This window comes from Primulina eburnea, chromosome 15 (assembly GCF_022965805.1).
Source record: "Primulina eburnea isolate SZY01 chromosome 15, ASM2296580v1, whole genome shotgun sequence".
Lineage (NCBI taxonomy): Eukaryota > Viridiplantae > Streptophyta > Magnoliopsida > Lamiales > Gesneriaceae > Primulina > Primulina eburnea.
Genome location: NC_133115.1, coordinates 32225427 through 32242745, shown reverse-complemented (window position 1 = coordinate 32242745; position 17319 = coordinate 32225427). Strand labels below are relative to the sequence as shown.

The window sequence follows — 17319 nt, the reverse complement described above, 5'->3', positions numbered from 1 at the left end:
TATATAGGTATAATAATATTAAAAAATATTTTGTATAAAATATTTTGAATATATTATATATAATATGAATAAATAGTAATTAATAAATCAGTTCTACTCCACTTGATTTTATTTTTATCAAATTCACAGTTACATATTTTTATATTAATTAATAACTCTGTTTTACGACCGATTGATTTTATTTTATATGTAATACCTTATATATGTTATATTTATATCTGTGGGTTATGTTTCTAATAAATGGATGTATTTACGTCATGTGTAAATAATTTTAGATTAATCGAGTTGTTTTATGATTTCACTAATATTATCATAATCTTATTTCTATGTTAATTTAAGTGATATGATCATTATTTATTAATTTTAAATTAATATTATTGCAATATTTTATAATTTTAATCCTTATATTTTTTGAATAATACTATTTTTTTATTAATATATTACTGTCAATAATATTATTACTGATCTTATTACAAAATAATAAAAATAACATGTTTTGTCTATTTGGTTAGCAAATTAATAAATTCATTATTTTAAACAGTGGGTTTTTCCTACCATATAATTTTTAAAATAAATCGATAGAAAAATATCATTTGATAAGAAAAAAACAATTTTTAAAATTCGAACTACCTTTTGCCGAGAGTTTTAATCTTTAATTCATTTCCATGTCCATTGATACTACCTATAGTAGATGAAAATTTCGACGGAAGGTGAATTTACATTCCTTGTTCAAAAAATTTGGACCCAAAACAAAAAGTACTATGTAAAAACCACATGGTCAAGAGTTTTATCATGGGAAAATTTCTAAAACGAGGCCTATTTTTTAAACATATCAGATTCGGGTAGAAACCTACTGACCCTGAATCCATATCTCTGCAATCAAAACTATTTTGTAAACTTGATCTTTCCACGAGTGGTCTATCAAAGGGAAATCCACTAAAATATCTTTTCTCAGGAGAAGTGGAGAACATAAACTAAAAATGGATCCTCAACATTACTCATTATTCGATCAAATGTGGCAAATTTTCTTTCAACTGATTACACACAGTGTAGCCTGCTTCAACATAGTCGATATCATACCTCTTGTGATAAATCAAAGGCTAAATCTGAGATTTGCGTTTGAAAATGCGTTAGTCGATCAAAGCAAGCAGATCACCTGCTTTGCAGAAGCAATGCCTTGCTTCCGTTCCCAAATCAATCTGGAAAAGCACAAACACAAAACATAAAGGTTTTGGACCTAAATTTAACAAACTACTCGAGGGTGGCACATAGTTATTCTAGTCACATATTCAAGAAACTAACCAGCACACAAAACTCTGATTTCAGAACTTGTCTCAGAAAATAGTAACATATATAACAGCTAGGGAATTTACTAAACACGGGTAAGTTATTGTGTATGATATATCAAAGACTAATTCAAAGCATCCCAGCAAGTTTGTTTAAGTTTTAAATATTATCCCATAAAACAAAATCTGAAGCATCTTAAAATTATTGAGATGAGAGGTAAGTAGGAGGTGTGAGAGATGGTGACTCTCGTCTTATGATGATGGATTTGATTAAGGAAATAAAATTGATTTGTAAAGGTTGTCCGGCCAAAAGATTATATAATGTTTAGGAGCTCAATCAAGTAATAAATTTGAAAAAAGATCTAACGTTCAAAATAAAAACTCCAAGATTTTCTAGGAAAAAAAATCAGAAGGCTTGAGGAAACTTGTTCACCATCTCACATCTACATGACAGTTACCAAGGTCTCATCCAAGTTTCAAACATATTGTGCTCTCATAAAAGTAATCAAGACATTCAATGGGAAATCCTAAACTGCGTACCTCGTAAGCATTTACGTCAGAGAAAAGAACCTGCAAGGAAGGAAATTATCAAGTTTGGAATGTGACAAGTCTGAGATAGTGCGGTAGACACACAAGTTACAGAACTGCCAGCAACATTTGAATCTTTTTACATATAATACAGATCTTTTTGACTTTTAACATATAAAACAAATCTTGATGTCTAAATACAAGAAGTACACTCTTCACGATCTCACCTTCTTTCCACTCTCCACTCCCCCAGCATCAGCACCAACAGAAAGAACCTGAAAGGAAATGTTAATGAGACAAGAAAAGAAGAGAATCTGAATTCAAATATCGGATTTATCAAATCAGGATATGCAATACTAATGACAAATCCCAACCAATAAATATTGTTATTCATCACTCACCTCTCCCACAAGGTACCGTTCAAATTTAACTGCTGACTTGGGTAACAAAACTCCCCCAGCCGATTTCTGCACGGAAAAGAGCTTAATGATCTCTATGACACTAAAAATGTTACTAGGAATAGCAAAGTATGCAATACATAAAGTGCTCAAAAATACACCGAATTTACAAGATAAGAGAGAATTTCTACATATCGTAGCACAATTAGCAACACACAGAAAGCAGATGAAAAAAGCAACCCGTTGAGATTCTTCAACAATTTGATATAAAAAATGCTATATACAACTCAATGGAGATCAAAAACCAACACCTGCCAAAGATTGGTAAAGAATTCATTTCATCACATAAATACTAAAATATCCCATTTGTTTAGCCAGTGGTGGCCCAAAGAAACCCACTCAGGGAGGTTGGCATAATGTATTTAGATGGCAGAAATCAAACTTTTTTTAAAAAAAATACACATGATTTGATTCTTTTTCCCCCTCACTCGACCACTCCACAATAAGTCGCGAACAAAAATACCTCAGGCAGCTCCTCAAGACGAATCAGGACTCGATCAGCTTGAGGCACAACCTACGCGCAAATAGAAACAAGTACAAAGAACCCCATAACTGCATAGCCGTAAATTAGCGCAAACAGGTTACAGAAGAGCGTAATTGAAAAAAGAAAAACCTTCGTAGGTTCGTATTTCTTTACAATAGCATTGACCCTCAAAAACCTCTTCCGCAGACCTGACAAAAAAAAATCAATCATCGAAAGAAATGTAAGCACTCAAAAACTAGCATCGTTAGAAAATTAAAGAAATGGGAAAATGGAGCTAAATGTAACAGAAATTAACCTGCGGGTCTTCCACTCGAGAGAGACGGCAGGTCGACTTTGCTAGAAGCAAAGGGTTTAGCAAGGGACATGAAAGCAGACGCCATGGATAAGGAAGTTGGAGCTTGTGCAGTGGGGTGTGTCTTAGGGTTGGTAAATTTGGTTTAAAACAACTTTCAACGCACAAAAGATGAATCTACGGGTCTAAGAGTTCTAGATAGTTCGACCCGGTAACCCGACTTTTCACCCTCTCTGTCTTGTATGTCACGCCCCTATATGCAACTCTAAAAATGGTCCATCTGACGCTAATGTCTCTCTCAGATGGGTCGGCGCGGAGCGGGTTGCGACGGGCCGATCGAGATCGAGACCGGGATGAGAAATTATCAGTCTAATTCAATTTAAGATGGGTCGTGGATTAGACGAGACAACTCAATCAAACCTTCTCCGTGTCGATCGAGATGAGAAATTATCAATCTAATTCAATTTAATATGGGTGGTGGGTTAGACGAGACAACTCATCAAAAAATAAAATATATATAAAAAAATTACATTCTGTTGATTTTTTTATGAATTATTGTGTAATGAGACAATGAAAATTTTGTGCTGAAATGTTAATTAGAAAAAGCAGAGACAGACGAATGGTGGATATGTCGTGACTTTGTATAAAAAAAGTGATCTAAAATATAACAAAAAACGTATATAATTTTTTTTTGGAAATAATATTTTGAGTTATATTTGGAAATTGTGTTTGAGAAATAAATATTTCGATGTGAAATTAGTGTGAAGCTAAAATTAACCAAATCCATCGTTAAATGGTGGTGAGTAAAAATGTATGAATAGGTCTCTTGTGAGACGGTTTCACGAATTTTTATCTGTGAGACGGGTCAATCTTACCAATATTCACAATAAAAAGTAATACTCTTAGCATAAAAAGTAAGAGTAGGTCTCTTGTGAGACAGTCTCACGAAATTTTATCTGTGAGACAGGATCAATATTACCGATATTCACAATAAAAAATAATACTCTTAGCATAAAAAAATAATATTTTTTATTTATGACCCAAATAAGAGATCTGTCTCTCAAATACGACCCGTGAGACCGTTTCACACAAGTTTTTTGTCAAAAAGTAATATTTTTTCATAGATGACCCAAATAAAATATTCGTCTTATAAAATACGATCCGTGAGACCATTTCACACAAGTTTTTGTCTTTTGAGATATGATAATAAATGATGTATAATATCTTTAATAAATGAAGGATAATTAAGTTTACTGGCTAAAAGGATTAAAGTGTTCCGTGCATTATTAATAAATAATAATAATAATAATAATAATAATAATAATATATTGAAAAATCTATACTATCTTATTAAGTTTGAGACATTTAGAATAACTAACTTTGGTATCATGGTCTGTTTTAATAATTATATATATTAATAAAATGTCAAATTTTTAATGTAAGTTGTACGTAGTTTAGCGGATAGAGTCATTGTTTCTTGAGGTTTAAGTTATAGGTTCAATTTTTTAATTTATATATCAAAATTAGAGTGTAATCCCTCACTATTTCTTATAATTATATTTTGATCCTCATTTAAATATAAATCAAATGAATTATAAAAAATATTATACAAGCACGCAACACGTATGCACTAGTATTAATAAAATCTTTAAAAATATTGTATAAAAAGCTAAAAGTCAGAGGAGGTTTTCGACATAGATGTTACATGTAGCCAATTAAATGAGGTTTGGGTACGTCAAAATTTCGAATTTGGGAGCGCAAATCCAAGTGCACAGCTAATGCTCCCGTAAATCTAAATTCCAAATTTAGATTTTCGTTACCTGTGTTCCACACAAACGTTAGAGTATCAAGAAATAACTCGCGAAAACAATATGACATTCAAGTTAGGGATTATCCGAAGATGATACAAATTGAAGAATGTTAGAATAGTAAAATGTCTGAGTAAAATAAAACATTTTCTTCAAATGTAAAAAGTTGGATATAGATGACAATTTCTCCGCAAATTTGGAGCCTTGTAAAGACAATCCTAAATGTGGCGGGTTCGAGGGAACTTTGAGAATGATATACTCATCATTGAACTCGTCTCGATAATAATAATAATAATAATCATCATATTAATAATAATAATGTAACACACCAAATATCAATTGAGTGTTTTAATGAACATATATATATATAAATACTAATAAAATAGTAATTAGTTTTTTTTATTTGTACAAATATCATAGAAATAAGATTAAACACATTATTTGTATCGGGAATTTGGATAAATTATAACAAAAATAAACATAAAGAAGTATAAACTAATAAAACTTCAACGTCTTTCAATAGTCAATATCGTATTCTGTGAGACGTATATCTTATTTGGATCATCCATGAAAAATTATAACTTTTTATTGTGATATCGGTTGAGTTGACCCGTCTCACTTCGTGAGACCGTCTCACAAGAGTCCTACTCCGTACTCAATGGATATTTGAAGAAGCGATAACGATGGAGATAAAGATTTAATCACGGATTGGGATAAAAATTCTCCAAACAAACAGAAACTAGGGAATCAAACAAGAGACGAGAACTAGCATATTATTAGGAGGTCGGGTTGAGGATGATAAGCCTACTCCATTTTCATCCCTATGATTGGAGCTATTTATAAGGTTTTCAAGGTCTTTGTGAGCTTGCTTACTTAGGGTTTATTTCATCCTACCTATACGACATTGCCCTCATGATAGGATGGATGGTCAAGATTTGTCCATACATATGTAGGACCCACTTTTTTTTTTGAAATTGTATGTTTGGCAAGATCTTGGCCATCCATCCTTTCATGGAGGCAATGCCCACATAGATAGGATCTCCTTAACCCTTAAGGATCCCTCCCGCGTGATACTCGCAGAATGTCCTCAAAATTCCCATTCTCGATTAAATCCGAAAACATGACCCCGACCCGATTTGTAGAGCCCGACTCCATAGTAAAAGGAATCAATCATCGTCTGCCAGGGGGCCACCATTCCCAGCTTTTGTCCTTGAACCCTGCAACTATCCAACACCATTCCCAGACCCTTTTGTTTTTTCCCATTTTTCGTGCATTCCCATTTAACCAGCTAAGCCACCATTAACAAAGCTACATACCTTTTCTTGAAACTAATTTTCTCATCCCCACTCACGGAGAAACCAGACTTTCTAGACTTGCATTTGGATTTGTTCTCTGGTTGGTGGGCTACTACTAATGGTGATGTGGCTCAAGATACTTTGTTACTTCCAGTGGATTCTTCTCTGTAATTTTGTTCTGTTCGCAGCGTGCGTTTGCTCCAAGAAAAGTGGTAAACCGACCTTTTTCTTGGCTCTGTTTTCTTTTTTTCTTCTTCATTTGCTTAGTTTTCGTATTTTTTGTTATTATAAGTTGGATGACGGAGTCAGAAAATGGGGGCGAAAATTTAAGTGTGATTTTATTTCTTTTTGTTATCTTGGAGAGAACGATGATTCTCAATTGGAATTCTAAGCCTTGCATTATCAAATCATGCTACAAGCTTCGTTTATTCATATTTTCTCAAGTGTACCTTTGTGTTTGCCCATGTTCTATGAGGTTGTTGCTGCCATATTCTAGTTATAAACTAACTACAGGAGACTAAGATTATGGATCCATTGCCAAAAAACTTGATTTAGGATTTCAATGTCGCCCCACGGATGTTACTAAAGGGTGACTTACTGTGAGACAACTGCTAATTTTCCTGTGATTTCTCGAAAGGATTGGGGGGGGTGTGCATGAAAATGTTTGGTAATTTGGAGTAGGATGAAAAGTGTGATTTCTTTGAGGTTGCTGTTCATGTATTTTCTTGAAAACTCGGTCAAACAAAAATTTAGAGTAGGATGAAAAGAGAGAAGAATATCAAAGATGACAGAGATTCAAGAATTTGTCGTAGTTGGAGAGAATTCAGAATCCTTCAATAAACAACTGGAAAGATTTCTAGAATACAGTCCTGAATCCTGAATACTAATTTTATGTTGTGTTTTGTGCAACCTTGAGAACTCCCAAGCTAGATATTAAGCCTTGAATGTAGTATAAAAAACATTTGAAATAGGTTTTGGAACACAAAAGTGTTGATCAATGAATTTAATTGCATGAGATTTAAGAGAGTTCTATAGGTTTGAGACAGTGTTTACAGTCAATTCTCTTCTACCGTAAAAGCACTATATTTAATTAGCATGACACAAGTGGTGGAGCAGTTGACTTCTCAAATCTTACCTAGGTAATGTGGGGTTCGAGCAATATAGAATATGCATAAACATTTGAAAAATAAGACCTATTAAGAAGCTCAGTTCATCACAGCAGCTTGAATATGAACCTTTGTTTGGTGATTTACTATCTTCGTCGGTCTTCTTGCTTCTAAGTCGGTACCACTTGCTTCTACATCTCATTTATATATAACTCGTCAAGTAACTAACTATACATGACCTGTTACTGTTTCATCTATAAAACAGCAAATGCAGCAACTGATCTTGCCGATATAATTAACAACAATAGAACGTCCCCAAAGGCTCCAAAACTTAGTGTCAGCCCTGGACTTGGATGCATCGCCCTACAGTATGCAAATGCTTGCAAGGGAAACTGTAGCTCTAACAACACTATAACTTGCCAGCCACCAGAGGACTATTTTACCGAAATATTTGCTCCCAACTGTGGCGTTGAACTTCCCACTTTGGGAACCATATCTGGCCACATATTGGGGTGTCAAAAGACATATCTTGAGCCATCGGAAGCATTTTCACGCGTACTAATTCTAGATCCGAAAACCCTTTCGTTATCGAGGAACAGAACGTTTAGCCAAGTTGGAGTAGGCATATTGGGAGGCCACAAGGGTAAAGGGCCGTATATTTGGTGTGTTTTGTTTAGTAACAGCCAAAGAAACACCACCTTTGTTCTTGAAAATCTTGGTAAAGGGATTGTGCAGACGAGTGGGTGTTATAGTGGAACCAGTTTGGCATGCAGTGCAGGTCACCGAAATTCTTCTGTGTTTTTTATACTTTCGCTGTTTATTTTTACTTTCTATTGTTGCAAGCTCATTTTTTCATGAACAATATATACTCATTGTGTGAGTGCATGAGTTTAATGTTGGAGGAATTATGGTTAAATTTGCCGATATTATGATTTTTTTAGTTAAATATTAATTTATTTAAACCAATAAAATTGATGTACGGAAAGTAGCTAATCAACTTAATCAATATGACGTAAATTTAAATCCTAAAAAATTTAGTACATATAATTAATTCGGTCAAGAATCGAATTTTGTTATTTTATTTTAGAGTAGATATTTTGTGAGACTGTCTTACGAATATTTATTTGTGAGGCATGTCAACTTTATCGATATTCACAATAAAAAGTAATATTTTTAGCATAAAAAATAATATTTTTTCATGGATGACTCAAATAAGAGATAAATTTTCACAAAATACGACACGTGAGATCATCTAACACAAGTTTTTGCTTTTATTATATTCAAAAGAAATTCCAACCCCACTTATAAATTATAATTATAAATACCTAAAATATTAATACGCCACATTTAATAGGCGATGTCGTTATTCAAGGTTCGGGTAGGATCTATTGAAATTTGGTTGAAATTTATTATATGTTTATAACTCTTAACTTTATTTTCTGATGAAATTCACTATTACAATCAAAATATTCAATAGAGATAAATATTCCACCTATTTTTATCTATTTGGTACAAGTGATCATTGCAACACTTACTTTTATTTCATCAATATTTCAAATTATCGTTTAATCTCTCATTAATTTTTAAAATTATGACAACATCATTTTATATAAATATAATGACTATTCGTCGCTTTCTACAATATCATATTATCCAATTTTAACAAATCAAATTAATTACAAAAATATCATACAAAACACGTAATGCATACGCTATGGCTGCGTTTGGTTACATGATAAAATAAACTAATGATTAGTATGTAAATGATAAAGAAATTATTGTCGTAGATATGTAATATATGTTAGTATGTTTGGTTAGATTTTTAAGTGTAGGATAATTTTGAAATTTTTGATGAAAAGACAAAATTGTCCTTCTTTTTTTTCTTCTTCCACTCCGACGCGGCGGTCCGGCGGTGGTCCGGCAGCCGACGTGGCGGCGATGGCATCGGTCCGACGACGACAGTCAGTCGGCGGTCTGGCGGCGGCGATGGTGTTCCGGCAAAGGTCCGGCGGCGGCGATGGCCCGACGTATGTCCGGGGACGGCGGGGGTGGCGGTCCGACGGCGGCGGGGGTGGCGGTCTGACGGCGGCGGCGGGGGTGGCGGTCCGGCGAGGGTGGCGGCGGCGGTCCGGCAGCCGAGGTGGTTCAATAACGGTGAAAGAAGAAGGGTAAAATTGGAAAGTGGGTAGGGATAGAGGAGGGATTAATAATCATACGGAGGAAGGAGGTATTATTTTATCACACGTAATACCACATAATCACTCATAAGAAGGATTGAGCTAGTTTACTAAGAATCGTACCAAACGCAAGATTAGGTGTGATAAAATAATCTATCACACCTAATCCGCCCAACCAAACGTTGCTTATGTATGAATATAAATAAACACAAGTAGGATGATCAAAATCCCAAAGTACTCGTAATTCCAATTGCAATTTTTTTCTAATGTGTATAATTGCTCAAATCGCTTACTACAATTTCAAATTGGAAAGTTCACAAATTTTTTAAAATTTATTTTTACATTCAACAAGTGTAAAACTCGTCGATCTACAGCTGTCTTTATATGCATGAAGACAACAATTAATTAATATATTAAAAAAAGTCATTTTTGACATTTTATAAACCTCGGCGGTCAATCCGTCGACAAATCGACATGGATAAACTATGTACTTAGTACATGATTTTACGGAAAACAAAGGGAGACGAACCATCCAAATCCTATTTTTTCAACTCAAATATCAAAGAGTAGGTTTTTATGAGACGATCTCACGGATCTTTATCTGCTGTGAAACGGGTCAATCTTACCGATATTCACAATAAAAAATAATATTATTAACATAAAAAGTAATACTTTTGATGGATGACATAAATAAGATATCTGTCTCACAAAAATTTATTTTTAAGTGTTTTTTAACTTCTCGGTATGATCTTTGAATAATTCATTGGCTAGAAGCGTGGATTAATGTGTCACTTGAGTTTTTACAAAAAATAGAATGTTTATATTATAAACTTTTTGCATTACACAAACGCAAGAAATTTTACTGAAAATGCATCGACTTTTTTTAATTTATTTACGATGTAATTAGAGGACCTTTTGGTAATTAATCGCAATTTAATTGAAAGATTATCATTTAAATTATAATCATCAATTTGGACATTAAAGATCCAACTGAAATTTTTAATGATGAGAAATATTTACAAACAAACTCAGTTTGATTAATTATATTATATTTTCTAAACTAATAGTAATTACATTTAACTAGGCTAATCGCAGAGTACGTGGAGAAAATATATATGGGAATTATGTATCGAAAGTACGGACTTACCCCTGAAGTTTAACGAATTTATAAATTAAATCCCTGAAAGCCACCTGAAGAGCTCGCTGATTTCCTCTCCGACACTGTTCGCCTCTAGATCCTCGGGGGCAGCGGAGACAGGATCACTACGGCGACTGCTGCTGGAGAAGAATCTACCGGAGCTCCTAAACGACATTGTACGAGAGATAGAAACGGAAGTCAGCCGGTCCACGTAGTCTCTTAGCCAGTTCCGGCCGCTTGAAACCTCCGCCGCCAAAACATCCCCCGGAGGCTCATGTGTCGGAACTCCAACCGATGAATCTTTATCCACGGAGGTGCAATCTGAGATTCCTCTCCTGTGAGCGGTGGACTCTGCAGGAACCTCGTATCCGTTGTCACCGACAACGTACTCGAAGGAACCTATTGAATATGACTGCCGCTGTCCATTCATATCCTCCGCCTCGCTCCTGCGGCGACTGACACTCCCGATCTCAATCCGAAAGCTCCCGCTGTTTCCGTTCCTGAAACTGTTATCCCTAGTGCCGCGGTTTTCGGACGAGAGGATTTTATCGAGCACATCTGCGTCGGAGGGGAGCACGGTGGACCTGCAGAGAGGACATGTTTGGTTGGAGAGTATCCAGGTATCGATACAAGCAGCGTGGAACGCGTGACAGCAGAGAGGTAACAAACGGAGCTGATCATGGGGCTCGAATTTCGACAAGCAAACTGCACAGTCTCCGCCGGTGAGGTTACCGGTCACGGAACTGAACGTGAACAGTGGCAATGAATCGAGTACACTGCTCGACGGCGCGTGGCAATTCTGTCGGTTGGAGAAACCACGTAGCGAGACTAGATCATCGGCCGTGGAGAATGCTCGGTGGAATCGGCAGGAAAGTAAGCGGAGCAGAATGTATATGGAGGCAGAGAGTATAACAGAGGAAGCGATTATTATGATAACCAGAATAATGGAAGTTGAAGTTGAAGTGGAAGACTCTGCTGCGTCAACGTACGGTGGCGGCACTTGAGAGATGACGGCGGTCGGCGGCGGCGATAATGGAGTTGACATGTTGGAGTAGAACGGAGCTGTGGAGCGAGAAGTGGAGATGATTATAGAAATGAGGTATTTATGTAAAAGCTTGTCCGGTGGTTTTGGTGTTATTTTTGTTGGATTAAGTTTACATGGTAGATTGGCTCATTTTACTTTCTTTTTTTAAATTAAAAATTGTTTTGAACTTAGCTTTTTTGGAACAAATACTTTGACTAGTTTTTTGTTCACCTTCTTCACTCGATAAATAATTTCAATATATAATCTCGTGTTTGATTCGAATTTTATATTAGATTTAATGAACTTATAACATCAAATTTTAATGGTTTTAAATAAAAATTATTAATTCCCCACCCTAACCTTTGGTTATATTAGAATGGGAAACCTGGTTAACGTGTGTGAAAGGGCGATGATTTTAATTGAAGTGAGTTGCAGAGATCAGGTAGAAGAATTTAATGTGACGGGAAATTTTTAGTTCAAACCCATAAAGAAGTGGCGCAGTATATATGACAGGGACCGGAAATTATTCGCTGATTTCCACGCACTGCACAAACTCAGCGGACCCATTGTTTATTAACTAATTGATCGATTTTATAACATTAATATTTAATCCGATTTAATTTATAAAAAAATATTAATATTTTTTTTAAATTTAAATTGTTTTAATTTCGTCTCACGAAAATAAATATGTTTAACAAAAATATATTCTTTATTTATTGATCAATATTTTTTTTTCAGATCAGGGTTATAACCATAATCTTAATTTTGGTTTGTCAAATTGGTTTTGGTGATATTCTACCGTCTCTTGGATTTGTTTTTGTGTCATTCAAATGTTAAATTGATGTAAGATAATAGTATGGTCGTGTCTATTGAAGAATTTTCACAATCACGATATAGTTATTTTGTTATTCATTTTTGTATATGTGTGGATAATGTATATTATTAGTAAAAGAAGCACATGTATTGTATGTGTTGTTATTATTTTTAATTTGATCAAATAATACTAAACAATTAACTAAAATTATTTTAATTTAGAAGAGTTATTTGATTTAAAAAGAAAGTTTTGTTCGGATTTTTTTCTATGTAAAATATGGAGTGACTTAAGGAAATTTTTAATATGGTAAGAAAAGTAATTATGAAATTAAATATTTTGAGTAGGTCTCATGTGAAACGGTCTCACGAATCTTTATCTGTGAGACGGATCAATCCTACCGATATTCACAATAAAAATTAATACACTTAGCATAAAAAGTAATACTTTTTCATTGATGATCTAAATAAGATATCTGTCTCACAAAATACGACCTGTGAGACCGTCTCACACAAGTTTTTGCCAAATATTTTGTGTCATCTAAGTCAGTTACTTTAAAGATCTCAAATTTAATAATATAGAATAGAAGTATATATCCATAAACGATAATTAGTAAATTTATAATAATATACAAAACAAAATATTATAATTTTAAATTGTGAAAATAAGATCAAATTAAGCTTTATTACAAATATTTAGCATTACATTGTAAAATCAAAGATTGATGCATGGGTCAAACATAAAAATATTTTATGAATTTTTTATTTTTTTAGATTTTATAAGTATAAGAGACACTGCCCTTTCCTTTTCCAGTTGATATTTCCATTTTTATTTTTAATTTTTTTTATAAAACTGTTAATATTTTAAATATGCATCGTACGTTTCGTTTGTGGAATTTTTATACCGAAAAATACCTAACTTCCAACGTCAAATTTGAGACATTATAGCTCGCCTTAGTTATACTTGGTACGACAACGACCTCCCAACCAATAAGTCCCAATTTAAATATTTTTTTTAAAAAAATATTTTAAGTAACTAATGCACATTATTTGATTTATGCCTTGAGTTCGTCTACATGTCTTCTTAGCTTCATTTTGTGAATCTGTCTCACACTTAAAACATCGATTTTAAATAAGTTACGGGTCATCTGTTTTTCGCTTCATTTGAAGATATGCATGTTGTGGGGACTCGGATACTAATCAAGTTCTTAATCATAATTGGGACTAATTAATCAATTAAAAACATGATCTAATTTTTTTTTTTTTTTAATGCGGAACGTAGTGAAATTAAACCATATATACATATCAGTATATAAAATTCAAGTCCTGTATTACAACACATTTATTCAAACTAGGGTTTGACAACTACTATCAAGTGTTCAACCCTATCTCTAGTCCAAGTCCGGTGCCACCACTCTAATCACAATCTCTCTCTTCATCTCCTGGACCCTGATCCTGTCCCACTTGTTGTCAAGTACACATACAGACAAGACAACAGCCGGATAAACCGGTGAGAATATACTCCCAGTATAAATCAACGAAACATGCAATCATATAAACAATATAAAGCATGTAATCAGGTAACAAATATATGTAACAAAGTATGAAACATAATCAATATCAAACTGTCGACAATACTCGTAGCTACATCATTCAGACTAGACACAATCCTAGTCTAGGGATCCCGATTCCAGAAGCTGGCATGCATATATCGACTAGCAGTAATAGAAAAGACTCCAGTTCTATCCACGCCGATATGGTATCGACCAACAGTAATAGAAAAGACTTCAGTTCTATTCACATCGATACGGTATCGATTACCAGTAATAGAGGAAGCTATTATTCTATCCACATCAATATAGTACCGATTAACAGTAATATAAGCAACTCTAATTCTATCCACATCGATTAACAGTAATAGAAGAGCTACTAATTTATCCACATCGATACAATACTGATTAACAGTAATAGAAAAAGCCACCATCCTATCCACATCGATAGCCAAACATCCAGTGACAGTCTTTGGCACAACCGCCAATACACCATCTTATGACATCGTGCAATGTGCCCGTGGTGATCCCACCACTAACGGAACTTCTGTCATAAGATTACTCTTCTAATACCTGTAATCTATAACTCAAGAAAACAAGTATATCAATCAATCAATGCAAATATCAATGCAATAAAGTAAAGTATGTGATTTAGGGAAACTCAAGTCTAAACCGACTCAAGTCCATCTCCCAATACCACATTGACTTATACCTTTCTTTCGTCGGTTCCTGGCTCAGTCCAAGTCTTGAACTCAAAGCCTGTCTGGTATTGACAATATCAATAATCCCATATCAATATATCAGTCAATATCATAACAATCTGATCAATCTGGGTTTAATTCAAAATCAACGGTATAACGGTACAATTTCAGTAATCCCGTTAATACTACATCATCAGATAACAGTTACAATCCATAACTCATATTTAATACAATCCGTAATCCCGTCACAATTCAAATCTGTCCGGTATAACTCAATATACCCTAAAAATCCATAACCATTCCATAATCAGTCCGTTTCTCCATCTGACTTCGATTCTACGATGTCTAACATGTCAAGAACATGATATATGAATCCTATTAAATTCTGACAATAGCATAATTTCAAAGCATGTCAAAACGTAGCAAAACTTACGTCAAAGTGTAGCATGCGTCTATAGGATTACAGTACTGAAGTCGGATTACAATTCAGACGGACGGATTTCTCACAAAAGGCGTAAGGATTTTCGGTGAACTTTCACTGACCCCTTTTCTCGATTCTTACCTTTCTTTCCACTGAATTATGAGGGATTTACGTATATATATTCTAAGGTGCTCGGTTCATGATACGTGTCCACTTTTCAAATCTTTTGGGCGGCGCTCGGGCGGTGGTAATTTACCGCTCGGGCGCTGGCTCGACGCTCGGGCGGTTGAAATCTACCGCCCGGGCGCGGGAGGTTCTATCCTCGTCCTACATCCTTGGCGCTCGGGCGGTCAAAAACTACCGCCCGGGCGCCACCTCCTCTGCCCAAAACGTATTGCTATTGGACTTTGGCGCTCGGGCGGTCATTTCTTACCGCTCGGGCGCCACCAGTTCTGTCCAACAATTTTGCCCTTCAAATATAATCTTATTTCGTGTCCCGATTAATCCTTTCGTTATCATATCAAATTATAAATCAATAATTACCGATTACTAAGATTAAATTTTCGGGCATTACACATGTTGTGATCTTGTTTATTTATTTGCAATAATATGTGGATCTTTGACAATCTAAACGTGTATTTTCTCGATTTCATATTTTAATTTTAGACCGAGTTTTTTTTTTTTTTTTTGTAAATAAGAAAAAAATCGTATTATAAAATGTGAAGGACGAGGGAAAATATATCTCGAAAACTACTTATTGTAAATGAGGTAAAAACCTCAGTTTTACTTGTTCAAAAAAATAATCTTTTGGATTTATAAATTTTCAAATGAAATTTAATGTGGAGATTTACGGTGTCTCCATTAATTTGGTCCACCTTACTTGCTCTGGTTTTCACTATGAATTTCTTTTTATTATATCTTCCATTTTTCTTCCTTTTCTCCTACATGTCCTATATTCTTCTCTCTTTTAGATTTTACTCTTTCTTTATTATCATTTTAATGACTTTATCCTTTTATATATCCAAACACCTTGAGTTCTTTTATTCACAACAATATACTTTTTTTACACTTTTGCAACTCATTATTATTACATCGAGTGCGTATTATCTTAGATCGAGTAAATTCAATCGTAACCCGTATTTATATAGAGTATGTAGGTAGCGTACATAGAAAAAGAACGAGTTGGCTCGAGCGAGTGAGACTGCACACATCCACGTCAGTCTATTCGAAATCATAAGACAAAACATTCCATCTTTTTTTTTAAAAAATTTTGTAATCTTGACATGTTACGTTTAAATATATTGCCGGATGCAAAGATATGAAATATAATAAGTAGAGGAGAAGCTAAGTGCAAATCAGGTGTAGACCAAAAGAATAACAAAATTGACTTGGTTGGGCACATTTCGGCTTTCGGAAAGCAGGCACATTAGTTAGTAGAAGGCTGCGAAATCGCATCATCCTAAAAGTTGGCTACAAAGTTTGATGATAATAATTAAATTTTTTTATTCCTTGCCCCAAACTTGAGCTATTGTTTTTTTCAAAAAAAAAATACAAAATAAAACTTGAGTTGTATATTGTTTTTTTTAATGAAATTACTTCCATTAATGTGTAAAAAGTGTTACAATGCAAATACACCGAGCATCCCCAGGAGATAAAAAAGTTTGAAACACATCAATACAAACCAAATACAACACGAAATCAATAATCTATGTCAACGCACGAAACACTTCAGTCGAAGTCGGAATAATCCTGAAGACGTGAATCTGAATTCCTAGTTACTGCGACAACATTGGGCTTTTCATTTTCAAATATAAGATTGTTTCTTGCATTCCATATATAATACACTGTAGCTGCAAGCGCAGTACAACACATCTTAGTTAGTGTGGAGTTTCTCTTATAAACGCTTCGAAACACCTTGAGTATTGCTGCCGTTGTGCCATGTTTCTCATATCGATCTTTTTTTGAGAATTGTACGAAACTATTCGACAACATTTGATTGCAAGATGTGATGACAATACACGTGGATAACGTAAGATTTATAACTTTAATTCTTTATAGTGTTTGATTTAAACGTCGGATGAAATAAAAAAAATATACAATTAACAAATATATTATCCTTAGCACCAAATTGTGCCTTTAACATACAATAGAACATTGATTATTGATATTATGGACAAAAATTTACCATTCCTTTTGCATTTAATTTGTTGGAAAATAATTTTCATCATTGACTAATTGGGA

General features: G+C 34.2%; 3 protein-coding genes across 3 annotated transcripts; 1 reads left to right on the top strand and 2 right to left on the bottom strand.

The window, feature by feature from the left end:
- Positions 1–970: 970 nt before the first annotated feature.
- Positions 971–3265, bottom strand: LOC140814910 (10 kDa chaperonin 1, chloroplastic). The gene is made up of 7 exons (XM_073174005.1): positions 3052–3265; positions 2886–2944; positions 2736–2786; positions 2216–2281; positions 2042–2089; positions 1827–1856; positions 971–1199 (listed from the first exon to the last, which is right to left on the bottom strand). Exons 1-7 carry the CDS (start codon positions 3134–3136, stop codon positions 1131–1133), a joined length of 408 nt encoding a protein of 135 aa, XP_073030106.1. The 5' UTR covers positions 3137–3265; the 3' UTR covers positions 971–1130.
- Positions 3266–5953: 2688 nt separating this feature from the next.
- Positions 5954–8181, top strand: LOC140814175 (uncharacterized). Its single transcript, XM_073173067.1, has 2 exons — positions 5954–6363; positions 7523–8181. Exons 1-2 carry the CDS (start codon positions 6270–6272, stop codon positions 8113–8115), a joined length of 687 nt encoding a protein of 228 aa, XP_073029168.1. The 5' UTR covers positions 5954–6269; the 3' UTR covers positions 8116–8181.
- A 2222-nt stretch (positions 8182–10403) lies between these two features.
- On the bottom strand, positions 10404–11753 carry LOC140814101 (E3 ubiquitin-protein ligase ATL4-like). Its single transcript, XM_073172971.1, has one exon. It carries the CDS (start codon positions 11615–11617, stop codon positions 10607–10609), a length of 1011 nt encoding a protein of 336 aa, XP_073029072.1. The 5' UTR covers positions 11618–11753; the 3' UTR covers positions 10404–10606.
- Positions 11754–17319: the final 5566 nt, after the last annotated feature.

Coding starts and splice junctions, on each gene's coding strand:
- LOC140814910 (XM_073174005.1), bottom strand. CDS start 3,136: ATGGCGTCTGCTTTCATGTCCCTTGCTAAACCCTTTGCTTCTAGCAAA. Junction 2,945..3,051: donor CTCGAGTGGAAGACCCGCAG/GTTAATTTCTGT, acceptor TTTTTTTGTCAG/GTCTGCGGAAGAGGTTTTTG. Junction 2,787..2,885: donor AGAAATACGAACCTACGAAG/GTTTTTCTTTTT, acceptor ATTTGCGCGTAG/GTTGTGCCTCAAGCTGATCG.
- LOC140814101 (XM_073172971.1), bottom strand. CDS start 11,617: ATGTCAACTCCATTATCGCCGCCGCCGACCGCCGTCATCTCTCAAGTG.
- LOC140814175 (XM_073173067.1), top strand. CDS start 6,270: ATGGTGATGTGGCTCAAGATACTTTGTTACTTCCAGTGGATTCTTCTC. Junction 6,364..7,522: donor CGTTTGCTCCAAGAAAAGTG/GTAAACCGACCT, acceptor TCTATAAAACAG/CAAATGCAGCAACTGATCTT.